The 17,793-nt window shown below is 28.8% G+C and overlaps 2 protein-coding genes and 1 long non-coding RNA gene across 5 annotated transcripts in view; all 3 read right to left on the minus strand.

Annotated features, from left to right (window-relative positions):
• The window catches only part of LOC107943934 (receptor like protein 21), a 184,041-nt gene that overhangs the window by 78,966 nt on the left and 87,282 nt on the right, over window positions 1-17,793 (minus strand). Inside the window, exons 2-5 of one of the 3 annotated variants that reach the window (XM_041088063.1) lie at window positions 3,291-3,848; window positions 2,989-3,147; window positions 2,548-2,619; window positions 2,302-2,373 (exon numbers count right to left, since the gene is read on the minus strand). In XM_041088063.1, coding sequence (XP_040943997.1) covers window positions 2,302-2,373; window positions 2,548-2,619; window positions 2,989-3,147; window positions 3,291-3,848 — 861 coding nt within the window. Of the gene's footprint in view, window positions 1-946; window positions 1,022-2,301; window positions 2,374-2,547; window positions 2,620-2,988; window positions 3,148-3,290; window positions 3,849-17,793 lie in introns of all 3 variants that reach the window. The other 2 variants (XM_041088062.1, XM_041088061.1) reach the window with 2 other exon arrangements.
• LOC107939058 (uncharacterized) lies at window positions 8,551-9,858 on the minus strand. The gene is made up of 2 exons (XR_001695038.2): window positions 9,611-9,858; window positions 8,551-9,515 (listed from the first exon to the last, which is right to left on the minus strand). It is a non-coding gene; the product is annotated as an uncharacterized lncRNA (long non-coding RNA).
• On the minus strand, window positions 14,963-16,062 carry LOC107923481 (receptor-like protein 56). Its single transcript, XM_041088068.1, has one exon. The coding sequence runs from the start codon at window positions 16,027-16,029 to the stop codon at window positions 15,178-15,180; it is 852 nt and encodes a 283-aa protein (XP_040944002.1). The 5' UTR covers window positions 16,030-16,062; the 3' UTR covers window positions 14,963-15,177.

Raw genomic sequence — 17,793 nt, forward strand, 5'->3', positions numbered from 1 at the left:
AAAATTATTATATTACCTTTAAAGATGCCAATAGTATATAAAAAAATCAAATAGGTATTTTACTCACCAATAAATAAAACTCAAAAGAATTATAAGTAAACTCAGCGGATTAAATGAAAATTTTAAAGCATTAAATCTTGGCCCAAAAATAGAGTTAAGTTAAAATTCAAAATTCAAAATTATTTTATTAATATTGTTAAAATTATTTTATTAAATCCATGTTCATTACGTCATTTTTTTAGTTACATTACTACTAAGTTTTTTTTTTATATTTCAAAATGTCACACCAACAAACTATTTTAAAATTTTAACAATTTTAACAATTGAACTAGGATTTTGATTTTTTTTATAAAAAAAACAGGGATTAAATTCTTGAAAATAAAAGTATAAGAATTAAATTACAAATTAGTAAAGAGTACGTAGACCTATCATATTTTTTAAACCAAAAAGTTAAAAACATATGCACTTTGAAATTTATAAAAAGATTGCAATGGAAGTTTAAGCACCTCTCAGTGTATGTTTAAATTTCACAAAATTGAAGATTTTTTTTAAATTATTCAAAATTGACATTTATTTATTTTTGCCAAAAAATGCCATTTATTTAACGCTAATATGTATTTTTATGTTTTATACTATTAAAAATATATGAAATTAAAATATAGTTATATTACATATTTTCTCATAAATATATTTATACAAACAAAATAATTATAAACATTAATATTTTAAAATGATGAAAATTTTAAAGAATTTTAGTTTCAAACCAAAGTCCAAACACATTATAATGGATGATTTAGAAAATGTTTCACCAAACCCATATTTTACTTTCAAGTATGATATGATATAACTTTATTAATATTTATGACAATAACCGTTATTATAATATATGAGATCAAAACTAAATTTCTAAATTTAAAAAAAAAAAGGAAGTTTAATTAAATGATACCTTGGTGGATCACCAAATCTTTCAATTCATTGCCGCTCATATCTAGTTCCCTTAAGTTGATAAATGCTTCCAAATCTAGGAAAACAAAAACAACAAATCAACTTCATTATATTCTCTTCAAACATTATTATATTCTTGTTAAAAAGACTAATATTTTTACCTTTCATATCTATTGATCCTTTCAATTGATTCTCACTTATGCTCAAAGATTTCAAATTTGAAAGCTTGTTAAGGGATGCAAATACACTAGTATTGAAGTGATTTCCATCTAAATCAAGCTCTTCCAAGTGGGTCAACTCCAATTTTCTACCACCATCTACAAAAGATTTATATAATTTCATCACTGAAATGAATTGGCATAAAATTTAATTATATGTAAGAATTTAGGTAATTGGTTAAATATAAATGCATACCTTTAAAGGATTGAAAGCTTTCAATCTGATTCACACTTAAATCGAGTTTCTTCAAATTTGTTAAATTGCTCAATCCTATACATATCCACGTCCAATTCAAAAAATCATTATGTTAATAATTTTAATTTCTACTTAATATTTTAATGAAATAAAAATGAAAAAAAAAAGTAAATCTAAAACTTGAAGTGAAGATGAAAATCCTCAAACGTGAAATGTGAATGTTCAAATTTGAAACAATTAATTTTAAAAGGCTCTAGAAAGAATTATCAAGAAAAACAAAGTTATAGCTTTAGTACCTTTAGTATCTAATGAGCCTTGCAAACGGTTTGTGACTCAATTCTGAAATTCAATCTCAAATATTGATATGATAAAATCAAATCACATACTGCAACCACTTTTCCTTGAATATAAATTTATTTTAAAGTTAACAAGAAAAGTGTAAAATCAGTCTACCTTGAATATGAAGCAGTTTTCCTCCCAACTGATTGTAACTCAAACTTAAAGTCTTCAAAGATGAAAGATTTCTCATATGTAACAAAATGCTATTCTTCAAAGAATTCATACTTATATCAAGGGTTTCCAATTTAGTGAGCCTTGAAAGCCACTGAAAACCTGATTTATATACTATACAATTAGTTACTTATATATATTCATGATATGATAAAATCAAATGACTTATTGCAACAACTTTTCCTTCAACATGAATTTATTTTAAAGAATGCTATTCTTCAAATAATTCCAACTTATATCAATAATTTCCAATTTAATGAGCCATTGAAAACCTCATTTATATATTATATAATTAGTTACTACAAAACTTAAATAAATAATAATACTCCATTTTTGCAATAAAAATTTACTAAAGAAAATACATTTGAAGTCTGTCATTGTCTTTTGGAATAATAGTCAGTCAAGAAAGTTACTACGCACAAATACTTATACCTTGGTTTGAGATGCTTTCAATGTTGTTGAAACTTAAATCCAAGTATTTCAAGTTTGACAAATTATTCAATCCTGAAATTCAATCCCAAATATTGATCAATTATATATATTCATGATATGATAAAAGCAAAGACATATTGCAACATTAACTGTCCCTTAAACAAAAATTGGTTTTAAAGTAAAAAAGAAACATATAAAACCAGTCTACCTTTAATATGAATTGACATATAAATACTGTACTTATACCTTTGTTTGAGATGCTTTCAATTCTGTTCCAACTTAAATCCAAGTATTTCAAGTTTGACAAATTATTCAATCCTGAAATTCAATCCCAAATATTGATTAGTTATATATATTCATCGTATGATAAAATCAAACTTGAACATACATTGATTTTTAAATCAAGGATGAAAGATTTCTCATATGGAACAAAATGCTATTCTTCAAAGAATTCCCACTTAAATCAAGAGTTTCCAAGTTATTGAGTCTTGAAAGCAATTGAAAACCTGATATATATATATTTACTTGTTAATTGTTTTGTCTTTCTTAGCCATATGAAAATTTTACTAAAGCAAAAGTGGAATTACGACGGATAAAAAGAATGGAAAACTAGGTACCAAGACTAGAAGACCATCCTAAAACTCTACTATACAAATAAAAACTAACACCAGACCAAACTTAATTTACCTCTTTGATGACCTGATCCTTCAAATTTGTTGCGTGATAGATCTAAATACCGGAGAGATGAAAGCTCACTCAAAGATAACAAAATGCTATCATTCAAGTAATTGAAACTTAAGTCAAGGATCTCCAAATTACTCAATGTGGATGATAGTTTTCCAAAGCCTATAGAAATATTCTTTTAAATATATACAAGTTAGTGACTTTTCTTCCATAAAATAAAATAAAATATAAGTAATTGCAAATTAACGATGGTAAGAGTAGTGGGATAATAAAAGATGTAATTAAGGAAAAACTAGAGGCACGACCTTCATTTTCAAGGTTACCACTTATGGCATTCCCCGACAAATAAAGACTCTTCAATTCCTCAAAGGGAAGAAACATAGAGGTATTGAGATACCAGGCATTGAGATTCCTGTTATCCGTGTTGTATCTTATACTGTTTTCCCATTTTGAAGAACTAAGGGAGAGTTGTATGAGTCTCCTAGTGGTGGTGTTGCACTCAACTCTTTCCCATTTACAGCAATCTGAACCCTTCACCTCAACCCAACTTTTCAATTCATCACGAGAATTGAAGAAAGGTTTGAGATGCAAGAGAGCAATCCTCTCGTGCTCCAAACAAGCATCAATAGTACACCACCTGCATCCTTCGAACACCAACAACATTAACTGTCCCTTAAGCAAACACCAGATCAAACTTAATTTACCTCTTTGATGACCTGATCCTTCAAATTTGTTGATTGATAGATCTAAATACCGGAGAGATGAAAGCTCACTCAAAGATAACAAAATGCTATCATTCAAGTAATTGAAACTTAAGTCAAGGATCTCCAAATTACTCAATGTGGATGATAGTTTTCCAAAGCCTATAGAAATATTCTTTTAAATATATACAAGCAGTTAGTGACTTTTCTTCAATAAAATAAAATAAAATATAAGTAATTGCAAATTAACAATGGTGAGAGTAGTGGAATAATAAAAGATGTAATTAATGGAAAGTTAAAGGCACGACCTTCATTTTCAAGGTCACCACCTATGGCGTTTCCTGACAAATAAAGACTCTTCAATTCCTCAAAGGGAAGAAACATAGAGGTATTGAGATACCAGGCATTGAGATTCCCATTATCCATGTCGTATCCCATATTGTCAAACCATCTTGTAGAATTAAGGGAGAGTTGTATGAGTCTCCTAGTGGTGGTGTTACACTCAACTCTTTCCCATTTACAACAATCTGAACCCTTCACCTCAACCCAACTTTGCAATTGATTGCCATAATTGAAGAAAGGCTTGAGATGCAAGAGAGCGATTCTCTCATGCTCCAAACAAGCATCAGTAGTACACCATCTGCATCCTTCTAACACCAACAACATTACTGCCATCCTAATAAGCCTTAACCATTTCCACTCCATCATCATCATCTCTCTGTTTTCACTTCTCTCTCAGTTATATGTTACTTTTTGTTAACTTCTATATGTAAATAATCTAAAGCAGCCTAACCTTCTTATTTATATACAAGCAGAACATACTGGATCCCACTAATTCACTATCATGTAAAAATAATATATAATTAATTAATTCCTCAAAAATTGGATCAAAATCTAGGCTTTTTATTTACGTAAATTCCTTATTGCAAAAACTCCTGGTGGAAATTCGTTAGGAAAGGATGAATGGACCACAAGAATGTTGATGTTAATCTTGAAAAATGAATGGCCAAAAAAAAATATGAAAAGTGAGAGGTGGACATAAAATCGTGTAGTTGGAGTTATAAAATTCTTCATGTGGCTTTCTTGTGAGTTTCCTTTATACCCTTCTTACACTTATACAAACTTAGTCTTGACTTGGCTTTATTAATGGAAAATTTAGGTCTTCATTTTTGGTTTTATTCATGGAAATTTTACTTCTTTGATTTTGGTTTTATTAATGGAAATTTTAAGTCTTCAGATTGCTTTTATTCTTGCACGTTTTAGGTTTTGATTTTGAAAATTTAGTTTTTTTTCATCTCTATTATTATAAAATTTCTTGATTTAATTAATATCATGAGTTAATTTAACATTTTAAAAAATATTACATTCACTATTTTTAAAAAAAATAGGAATAACTATAAAATTTAATTATTTATATAATATTTTTTATAAAAAACTATTTATTTCTACTAGACCACTACTTTAAAACAATCCATTATCATATAACTTCTCTTTAATAATTCACTATTCTTTGAACATTCATTAGTTTTTGAAACATAAAATTTATAAATAATTATTTTTAATATGACTTGAGTTTTACTTGAACCATTTTTTAATTAGTTAATTAAATTGGGTTATAAAAAAAAATTCCTCTTAACTAATAGCCAAAAAAAAAAAAGCCATCATGTAGAAAATTTTGGTTTTATGGAAAAATAAATACTTGAACTATTACTTTAGATTTTGAAATGTTCAACTTGATATTGACATCTGATAATATGTACAAATTTCTCATTCTTTTGAATTTTAGTGATATTACACCTATGATAATATGTTTGCCACACCAAATTTAGAAATAGTAGGACTTAATGAATTTAATAAATATCTAAATATCAAATTAAAGTCTAGAAATTAAATCTACAACTTCAGTAAAGTACAAGAACTATGGTAGAATTAAACCTTTATATAATAATTTTCTTCTATGAACCACAATTCAAGTGCATCCCACAAGCAACATTAAAAAATTAAAATGTGTCTATTTTTTAAAAATATATTTTTTTTAATATTATATACTACAGATATATAGGATACGTGTCAATCCTCTAACTCTACTTATGGGATTTAAAAAATCCAGCAACAATGTACCAAATATTAATCCTAATTATTATACTATTCATGGATAAAGATAAACTATAATATTTGCTTAAAAACCTCAATTATATACATTTGGTGACCCATTGTGACGTAATATAGCACCATCTACAAAGTAGTTGGAGGAAATTGTTAAGAAAATATCATTACATATATCAACAGTCACATAATTCATTGCATTAACTTTCAAATGTTGACTATTGACTTCACGTCAACTTTGAGCTTATATAGGCCCCCTCCTCATGGAAATAATGTCACAATTAATGCTTGAGAAATTATTATACATCAATTTATAGTTTTAAACCCTATACTTACTCATTTGAATTAAAATTTTAGTTTCAATTTGATATATTTTGTTCCTCTTATTAATATTAATGTTATAGATTTATTAAAATAACTAACATTATTAATTCTCTAACATTTAAAAATTAAAATTATGTGGTTATTAAAATTATGATGCTAAATTGAGAATTAAAAATTATCAAGTTTTAAATGATCTCGGGAATTAAGAAGAGATCGTGTCCTAACTTATTGGGCATGATCCTTTTTTTTCTCAAGTTTTAAATGATCTCAGGAATTAAGAAAAGATCGTGTCCTAACTTACTGGGCATGATCCCTTTTTTTTTTTAAAATCTAAGATAGCTAAATATTTTTTAAATAAGTAAATTTTTGGCATTCATTCGCGCATCAGGAATTCAAGACATTGTGTCCTAACTTACTGGATATAATTCTCTTTCTCGATTAATGTGAATTATGGCTTTTTCCCGAAAATTTTCAACATTTCAATAAAGGATCGTATTTTAAATCTCTTTAAAGTTTTCAATCTTCGATACTAAGACATTAATTAATCAACTAGGTACCAATTTTGGGCGTTACAAGGGTGCTAATCTTTCCTCGTACGTAACCGACTCCCAAACCCGTTTTTCTGAATTTCGTGGACCAAAATTATTATTTTATTAAAATTAAATTGTTTATTAAAAATAACCACTTTTCAAGGTGGCCCGATCACAACTTATCAAAAAGGATTGGTGGCGACTTCCATATTCGTTTTCATTTTTTAAAATCCAAGTCGACCCCGTTTTCACAAAAAAAATGTGTCAACAATTATATTAATATATAATTTCATAAATTCTTTAAAAAAATTGTATCTTTTAATTTTTTAAATTAATTTAGTAATTCATTAACTCATAATATTAAATTTTTTATTTTTCAAAATATTTACGAGAACGAGTTCGTATTCTATTGTGTCGAAACTTTTAGTACAGATTATTAAGTTATTGGTGAAGCCAAATCCAACTTGTTTGACCAAGAAAGTTTCAGTCGTGTGGAAAATTTTAGTTTTGTGGAAAATATAGATTAACTTCTATATATGTATGTAATCTAAAGAAGCCTAAGCTTCTTATTTAATTATATACAAGCAGAAGATATTGCATCCCACTAATTCACTATAATATAAAAATAATATATGATTAATTAATTCCTCAAAAATTGGATCAATCTAGGCTTCTTATTTACGTAAATTCCTTATTGCAAAAACTCTCGATGGAAATTCGTTAAGAAAGGATGAATGGACCACAAAAATGCTTATCAACTCTTGACTTTGGCGTTCAATGCTAAGTTCATTTTAAAATTCTTTCATGGAGAGAAGATGGGATGACAAGAATGATAAGTTTTAAGTCATTTAAGTTTACACAAAATTTTAATCACTCACAAAAAATCAGTCTTGATATTCTATTAAAAATTTAAACATGGCTTAACGTTGATTTTAAATCTAATGTTGATGTCAATCTTGAAAAACGAATGGCCAAAAAAATATGAAAAGTGAGAGGTGGACATAAAATCGTGTAGTTGGGGTTATAAAATTCTTCATGTGGACATAATATATTTTTTATGCCCTTCTTACACTTATATAAAGTTAGTCTTGATTTCGCTTTATTAATGGAAATTTTAGTTCTTCATTTTTTGTTTTATTCATGGGCATAATATTTATTTTTATTTTTTATTTTTGTGTTATGGTCTATGTTCGAGGTTTATGACTATCCCCTTTCAACAACGTCGTCTCAACGGTTCAAACATACACTTGCAGGTAAAATAATACTTTTTAAAATCACAAATATTTGAAATAATACATTGCAGCTATATAAATGCTTTCTTGTTTAAGATACTAATAAAGTAATTAACAAAGTAATTATTATACCTATAATAATTCAAAATGCCACTTGTTATCTAATGAAGTATAGGGGTGCAAATGAGACATCCGTACCCGCAAGCTATTCGAATTCGGCTCAAAAAATTTTGAATTTGATTCTGTAATTATTGCGCCGAGCTATAAGTCGATCCGGATTCAAGCTTAGTAATACTTGACTCGAGTAGTTTGGGAGCCTTATTGAACTTTTCATATTTTTATATTATTAGATTACATTATTGCCTTTAATATATATTGTTAACCCTAAGTTTAATTATTGAGGCGAGCTCGAACTCGAGTACAAAAATTGATAAACAGATTTAATTTCGAGCTTAAAAATATATGTTCAATCGAGTATCAAGCTTTGAATTTCAAATTAAACTTGAGTTTAACCGTATTGAGTTCGAATAGATTCAATTACACCCCACAATAAAATATACCAACAAAACCTACATTCCATATTTGCTTAAAAGCTTTGCTGTAAATTTTATATATGTGTGTGTTTAACGTGAGTTCCATCTATGTCCAACTTGATGACGATGAAAGTTCCTATGGTGTAAAAAGTTTTAGTTATGTGGAAAAATAAGGTCTTCTCTTCACACGTTTAATATGCTTACTTGTGACGGTCATTTCGGGCTTGACATCAATTTTCAAAATGTTCTAATTGGTGGAAAACTTACGTCTGCTTTTATGATTCTTTCAAGTCAATTGGAGAATGCCTCTGTTACACTTCAAAAGAAGTAGATTTTGAACTCAACATGAACCTGTGAGATTTGATGCCTAAAATATAGGTATAAGGTTTCAATTCAAGGAAATGTTGGAAGTCCAGGAAATTTCTTAGTCTCCTCTCTTTGGATGTTTTTGAACAAAAATGTTTTAAGTCTCTTCCGATGCTAAACTTCTGATTGGTCGTCGGTTCACTGACCCTTTGGTACACAGCAATATGAAGCATTGGCCATTCAAGGCCATTGCTGGTCCTGGTGATAAGCCAATGATTGTACTACTATAGATTTGAAATGATTGTACACATCTGATCGGCTCTTTGTAAATTTAAATCTTACAAATTCGGATAATATTCGAATTTAAATATTTCAATTACTATCTGCAATAGATTAAAAACAAACGTGATTATCAATCCTTGGATATCCACATACAGATTATGCAATACAATCTCTTAAGGCATATAGAATTTGGGTCTTAACCAAGCTATGTTGCTTAAAAGCTTGCTAAAAGCACCCCTAACAAAGGGGTAAATAAATAAAATATCAAGCACCAGTTATCAAAGCAGATTGACCACCTTATATCTATGTATGCTACTACAAAACTTGCACCATTAAAATCTCAAGCTGGTAATTGGAGCTTCATGTTATTCTTGCAGCTGCAGGCATAATAATCAAATAAGTTGCAATCATTCACATAGGTACTACGAAGTGCTTTCCAGAGCGTGAGAAACCTCTGGAAGTAATAGTAGAAGAAATCAGCATAAAGCAATGTCTGGACAAGACCGCAAATCCAAGCTGATCAAAGGCATCAATCATGTAAACTAGGTGTTAGAAATAACAAATATAGCATAGAATATAACAAATAATGAATAACAAATAGTACACGTTACCATTTCCTTGAATGACCTTCAATTTCTCCATTGAGATATAGTAAGAGGGAGTGGAATAGATGTAAGGTAATATTTGATGTATTCGGTAAATGAATAATAACACCACATTCCATTAATGAGTAAAACAGATAATGAATAATAATGGAAGTTTTATAAAATAAAAATAAATTAAATCATATACATATAATGTATTAAATCTTATTCGTGAAGTTCACAATGAACAAAATACTAATCCATAATGGAGAAAAATAACCTAAACTTTAAACATTTGTTCATTACTATAAACATATGTACAACTTTTTAAAGGTTTTATATAAACTATTAAAAGGTATAAACACTCTCATAAAAATATATTATTAAGTACGTCTTCTTTTACTAGGAAAGTTCCTATCCTGTAGAAAAATGTAGTTTTGTGAAAAAAGGTCTTCTATGCACTAATTTGTGGCAATCACATGGGGTTTGGGAATTTGAATTTTGATAGCCAACCGAGATTCACTAAATTTAAATTTTATTATGATTAATTACGCTCTTCGTTTTGGAGAAATAGGTAATCACAACAACTAATTTAATTAAATGTAATTTAATAATTAATTTTTTTATAATTTAATTACATTAACTATATTTAAATTTAAGATTTTGTATTTATATTTTAATTTAACCTAATTTAATTCACTTACTTTTATAATATTATTAGTTAGTCTAAATAGTTGACACCTTTAATTAATTCTTATTAAAATGTTAAAAATGTTTATACTTATTTTCCATGTTAAAATATATATATTTTTGTGCTTTTAAAAACAAAATTTCACAATATCATTTCTCGATATAAAAATTAAATCTCAAATTAATTTATATTTTTGTATTTTTTATAACTAATGTTATCAAGAACTCTTAATAGTGCAACTGATTCCACCATAATATTTATATTCTTTAAATATGATTTACAATTCATGTTCGGAGTTCGTGACTGTCATTCTTAATAATGTCATTTCTAATGTTCGAACATGCATCTCCCCTTGAGAATGCAATATTCATTACTATTGCACCTAATTATTTTGATAATTTAATTTTAAATATTGACATAAAAATATTTTTAAATATATTATTAATAAATTTAATTAAGATTATAAAACTTGATGAACACTCCAGTTAGTGTTTGGTTTTCCTTGGTTTTCCGTGCTGTCATTTTCTAGTTGACTTTTTAGCCAAGAGTATGAGTTGGACATAAAATCATGTAGTTTGGGTTGTAAAATTCTTTTCCACCCTATAGGTAAATTACGTTCAAGGTCATTAAATTTTTAGTAACTTTATTTGGTCATTCAACTACAAAAAAGTTATAAAATGATCACTGAACTATTTAAAAATTTTCATTTAAGACACTAAACTATTCAAGAGTTTTTATTTAAGTCACTAGACTGTTAAGTTTTTCTTTTTTGAAAATAAGGTCTAACTAGCGAGTTTCAAACGATGATTTGACGACCAGTACGGTGAATTAGTACCCATCGACGAGTAAAAGAACATACCTTAAATCCAAGTTAGGGATAAAGCTAGGAAAAATTTTTTTTTGGGGGGGGCTAGAATTAAATTGTATATTTTTACGATAGTAGAAATGAAATTTTATCATTTTAATAGCTTATATCTTTATAATTTTTTGAGAACTAAATCAATTCTTTATTATTTTGGGGAGCCAAAGTGCAAATCTACTGTTACTAATTTAAAATTTTATAAATTATAAAGGGCTTAAATAGAAAATTTTTCATTTTAGGGGAGCCGCAGCCCTTGCCAGCCCCTCTTGGATCCTACCCTTATCCAAGTTGATTTGACAGTTAATGTCGGAAGTCGGAGAAGAAAATTATTTAAATTTTAGTTCGTAAATTCATAACGTTCAAATTTAATATATTTTTTCCTCTTATCGATGTTAATGTTATGGATTTGTTAAAATAACTAACATTATTAAAAAATTCATTAGTTGGCTCATGTGGATTTAAAAAAAAATAGAAACTAGAAATCATAAATTCTCTCACATTTAAAAATTAAAGTTATGTGGTTATTAAAAGAGTTATTTTCCATTAATTTATTGTTTGAAATAATTCATCTCACCATAATGACATGGAAACTTTTTTTTAAAAAAAAATCAACATTAACCAATGAAGTTAATTCTAACACATCCTGATTTAGAATCTTCACTCTTGTAGTTTGGTGACTAGTCTCTCATCACTAAATTCTCCCTTTAAGAATTTTGCTTGCAAAACCACAACATAAAAGTTTTACAGTCAAATACACTCACATAAATAATGATCAATACAATAACCTATACAAGTCTCTTAATTATATAAATATTTTAAGACTTGCTAACCTAATGAAGATCATTCACAATCCCTTCTAAAAGGCAACTAAAATAGTAGAATACAATATAATAATAACAACTAAGGTAATATGAGCCATTGGCAAATAAGGTACTAATGTTTCAATCTGTTCCAACTTCCTCAATTTAAGAAATTAGATAGACTTGATCCAATCCAATTTGACTCGGTCCTTCAAATAAGTTTCTCCAAGTACTATAATATTCATTGATGGACTTGATAAAACCAACGATATCAACTTAGCCCAAAGATACAATTCGATAAATTCTCAAACATATAAATGTTAAAAGATGTTTATTGTGCCTATGTCGCAACAACTCCAAATTTTGTCAACATAAATTTAGTGGAGATGCCCATCAGTTTTCCTAATTAACAAAAATGAGACTTGGAAAATGTGCAATCATAATCCAAGTCGTCGTTACGGCCCTAATTTCTCTATCTTCAGAATCAAAGATAAATAATAAATTTTATAAACTTAAAAGTACAATTTTATATTTATATTAAATTGGTAATTCGTTAATTAATAATAATATTAAATTTTTTATTTTTCAAAATATTTACGAGAACGAGTTTCGTATTTTATTGTGAGGGAAATTTTAGTTTTATGGAAAAAAGGGTCTTCTATACATATAAAAATATGTTTTCTACACCAAATTTTGGAAATAATAAACCTTAATAAATCTAACAAATGTTGTTTAGTGAAGATTAAAATTAAAATCTAGAAACTGGATCCATTTCATAAAAAAAAAACACACACATTACCATTTCCTTGAATAACCTTCACTTTCTCCGTCGAGATATAGTAAGAAGGAGTGGAATATATATACGGTAAATGATAAAATAAAAATTAAATTAAATTAAATCAAATACGTGTCATGTATTAAATCTTGTTCGTGGAGTTCACAATGTACAAAATATTAATTAATCTATAATTGAGAAAAATAACCCAAACTTTAAACATAAATTCAACATACTGTGTCAACCTTAACCTTGAGAATTATTACTAGTCAATTTCTAATTTTAGTTTTTATATAATTAAAGTGTTATGAAAAAATATTTTAAAAATAACATCCCTAAAATATTTTTTAAAGGTTTTTTATAAACTATTAAAAGGTTCCAACTTGGTTTACGAGGAAAGTTCTTATCGTGTAGAAAAATGTAGTTTATTTGTGGCAATCACATGGGGTTTGGGAATCTGAATTTTGATGGCCAACTGATATTGACATAATTTGATTAAATGTGTAGAAAAGTATGTCTTGTTTTACCAGGAAAGTTCCTACCGTGTAGAAAAATGTAGTTTTGTGAAAAAAGGTTTTCTATGGCAATCACATGAGGTTTGGGAATCTGAATTTTGATAGCTAATCGCGATTATGCTTTTCGTTTTGGAGAAATAGGTAATCACAACAACTAATGTAATTAAATGCAATTTAATAATTAATGTTTTTTTTTATAATTTAATTATATCAACTATATTTAAATTTAAAATTTCTACTAGACCACTACTTTAAAACTATCCATTATCATAATAATTCACTATTCTTAATTTGAATATTTCATTAGTTTTTGAAGTATAAAATTTATAAATAATTATTTTCACCACTCAAGCTATTGTAAGAAAGGTCCAAACTCTCAATCTGCTTAATATTTACTTAAAAATCTCAATTATATGCATTTGGTCACCCATTGTGATGTGATATAACACCATGCATCTACGAAGTAGTTGGAGGAAATTGTTAAGAAAATATCATTACATATATCAACAGTCACATAATTCATTGTATTAACTTTCAAATGTTGACTATTGATTTCTGCATCAACCTTGAGCTTATCTAGGCCCCCCTCATGGAAATAATCTCACAATTAATGCCTGAGAAATTATTATACGTCAATTTATAATTTTAATCCCTAGACTTGCTCAATTGAATTAAAATTTTAGTTTTTATTATTTAATTTGATATATTTTATTCCTTTTATTGATATTAATGTTATGGATTCATTAAAATAACTAACATTATTAATTCTCTAACATTTAAAAATTAAAATTATGTGGTTATTAAAATTATGATGCTAAATTGAGAATTAATAATGTTAATGTAACTTCAATAATGAACACCAAAAGTAAATTGAAACTACTCAACACAACGGATTAACCCACCAAATCATAATTGAATATTAAAACGTAACAGAAAAACCAATAAATACAAATAAAATAATAAAGGAAAACACACACTAAATTTAAGAGGTTTAACAAAATGCCTACATTCTCCGACATCCACACCGTATGATAAGATTTACAAATTAACGAAACCCTCAATTAAAAGACTTCTCCAAAGTAAATAGTTGTCTATAAATAAAGTGGGAGATCAAATTTGGGCTGCTTCTCAAGTGAAGACTTTAAGCCTTCTTTTATAGCAAGGTTGAGGCGGCAGCCTTTTAATCCCAAAGCCAACACCAACATTTACTATATCTAGTTTCTTGGGGCAGTATCTTAAGACTATCTATCAACTCCACTGCAGATTAAATGAAGGATTATCAACAAATTTGAAAATGATAAACTCATCTTACACCTAAAAAATGGGTCGACCACTCAAACCCAACCCCCCTTGACTAAAAACCATGTTCGTAAATGATTAGATATAAAAATGAAGAGTAGGATTAACTTAAGTTTGATCCCCTTTGTTTACTGTTGGATCTAATAATCTATTTCTTTCACATTTGTCTTAAGAAAAACTGTGATGATAGTCTCACCACATTACATCCCAAAGCAAATACTTCTACATATGTATGCATGGGTGCCTAGCAAATCTAAAGAGTAGGAATATCTGCTTGTGTATATAACTTTTATATCGAAAAACATGTCATAAATGCATAGAGAGAAGTGTTTGAAAAAGATATAAACTTGGTTTTTATTTGGAATTTTATTTAATAAAGCAGAATATAATTTAAAAAAGATATTTAATACCAAATAACTTGGAGATGGATGGAAGAGTGAATATAATTGACTATATGTCTACAACAATAAAACCGACAAGACAAAGGTTATAAGCTTCCTTCACACCAAGATAAAAGCTTTAATCAAAATATAAAATAAACAAAATCCGACTTAGCACCAAAAACAATCAGGTGATCACCTGATATAAAAGATCATAGCAGAATTTTTTCCCAAGACAACATGAACAAACTTTGCATAAATCTTCATGATAGTTAAACACATCGCTTGAAGATGTAATACGCAAGACAGCTGCCTCCAATTGAGAAACGACAGGTGGTGATGCATTTCCCGACGAAAGAAAACCAAGATCTTCGCCAATATGGATTTTTGTAAAGGACAGCAAAAATCGTCAACAACACAACTACATAAGAAATAAAAAAATTCGCACAAAAATCATAAGTATCAAACAAACCATCTTCTCCTTTATCGTCTGATATAGTTGAAATTGTTGATGGCGAATTGATTCTGGAGCAACTTTTATGCAGTATAGCACCACAGAGAAAAGGGTTTCCCTCATAACTGCTTTCAATAAAGGTTCCGAATTGAGCTTTTGGTTCTGGAATACTACCTGACAAATTGTTGTGTGCCACATTGAAAACCTCTAAAGAATTCAATTCTACCAATTGATTAGGAATTTCACCACTCAAGCTATTGTAAGAAAGGTCCAAACTCTCAATCTGCTTAAGGTTTGAGAATGATGAGGGTATAACTCCTGTTAAGTTATTGTACGACAAGTTTAAAGAATGGATTTGACTCAAGTTTCCTAGTTCAGGTGGGATTTGTCCAGTTAACTTGTTGCAAGATAAATCAATCCCTGTCATGTTCTCAAGGATGAGACCCCCATATGAGTAGGACCTACTCTTTGTTGTGAACTGTACCCATTCTTCCATGTAGGTATCAGGATACTCTTGTAAGCCATCCCCACGCCACCGTGTTTCCTTCTGGTATGGTAATATGTCTTCCACTACATCACTTGCCTCCACAAAATATGATGTCAAAGTCTTCTGGTCTTTCGTTTTAAGAGTTAAATTTCCCAAACAAGAAGGTATAAAACCATAAAACATATTATGAGAAAGATCTATATATCATGCTCAAGGAATACAACTTGTATAATTGTGTTGAAAAGACAAATTAAAAGGGGTGTTGAAAAGTCAAAAAAATGGGAGGTGCAAGTGGCACCGAAAGAAAAAAATGGTAGGCAAGTTGTTTAAAGTTGAATGGGATAATTACAATTTTAGTCCCTAATTTTTAGGCCATTTGCAAGTTAGTCCCTAAACCTCAACTATAAATAGGCCTAACCATTTCTCATTTACACCATCCCAACCAATCTTTCTCTCTTAGTTTTCTCTCTTCTCCCATTTGAGAATTCTTAAGGAATTCTATTTGTTTGTAATATTTTGGAGATAGTAAAGTTATCATCTGGTGTTAGTACCCGAGGACGTAGGTATAATTTACCGAACCTTGTTAAAACTCTTATGTTCTTTTTGTCCTATTTTTCTTTCAATATTTGAGGGTATAATAGTAGTATTTAATTGTGCTATTAAATTACGTTAGAAGGAATATTCTGACTAAGGAAAGACTTGGTATTTAAGAGATCCTTGTGATCCACCTCTCTTCCCTGAAAATTGAACTTTGTGTGATTTTTTAGTACAATAATTTACACGCTTCCGACCCTATTGGAACAACAAATTGAACTGGAATTCTACTATGTAAATTATTAGCTTTCAAGAGAAGAACACTCAATGAAGAAAGTGTGCCAATCCATTTTGGAATACTACCAGTTAAATTGTTTCCTCCAAGATCTAATGTAACCAGTGAAGAGCTATTATAAAAAGCAATTGGTAGTGGGCCACTTAGTCTATTCCCCTGCAGGTGTACATGCTTTATGTCTGGGGGATTAAAGCAGGTCGGTATAGAGCCAAATAAATTGTTTTCAGAGAGATCCAAAAAATCCAAGCAATTCAAGTTGCAAAATTCCATCAGAATAGAACCCACGAAACCATTTTCAGACAAAGCTATTTTCTCCAAAAATGGCACATTCCCTATCCATCTTGGGAGGTCTCCATAAAGCTTGTTATTTCTGAGGTCAATTTCCCTTAGTGAAGTTGGAAACTCAAAAGTAGAGACATCAACATTTTTCATCTCCCCATAAAAATTATTTACATCCAAATATAAATCCCGCAACCCATTTGCATGGAAAATCATAGGAATTACATTTCCACCGAGGTTGTTGTTTGATAGTCTCATCAAAATGGTCAATGAGCTTTTTGTGATTAACTCTTCAGGTACTTTTCCAGACAATTGATTGTTTGATAAATCTAAAATTAATAAATCCTTCATGCCACTTAAACAAGGAGGGATATTACCTTCAAAAGCATTCTTGGATAAGACTAACCACCTCAAATGTGGAAAAGTTGGACATATACCAATCGGAATCTGACCTTGCAATTTGTTTTGGGATATGTCAATTAAAGACACATTAGAATTAGGAGCTAATGATAATGAGAGTGGACCAGTAAAAGAATTACCCATCAAGATGAGAACTTCTAACTTTGTGTTGTTTCCTAACAACCAAGTTGGGACTGTTCCGCTGAAATTGTTTTGAGAAACATCCACATATCTCAAGTCATATTGGTAGTAAAGGAAGGTCGGAAGTTCAAGATTGAGCTGGAGAGATGTAATGCACTTTGACAAACTGATGAATTTCAATTGAAACTTTGGGACTGAGGTATAAAAGGAAGGTTCCATTACCATCTTGTTTTCATTACTCAAAAGGACTTTGAGGTTCGAAAGGTTTGCAAATGGTGCGAATGACAGCGGAATTTGAA

The sequence above is a fragment of the Gossypium hirsutum genome, chromosome D02 (genome assembly GCF_007990345.1).
Source record: "Gossypium hirsutum isolate 1008001.06 chromosome D02, Gossypium_hirsutum_v2.1, whole genome shotgun sequence".
NCBI lineage: Eukaryota > Viridiplantae > Streptophyta > Magnoliopsida > Malvales > Malvaceae > Gossypium > Gossypium hirsutum.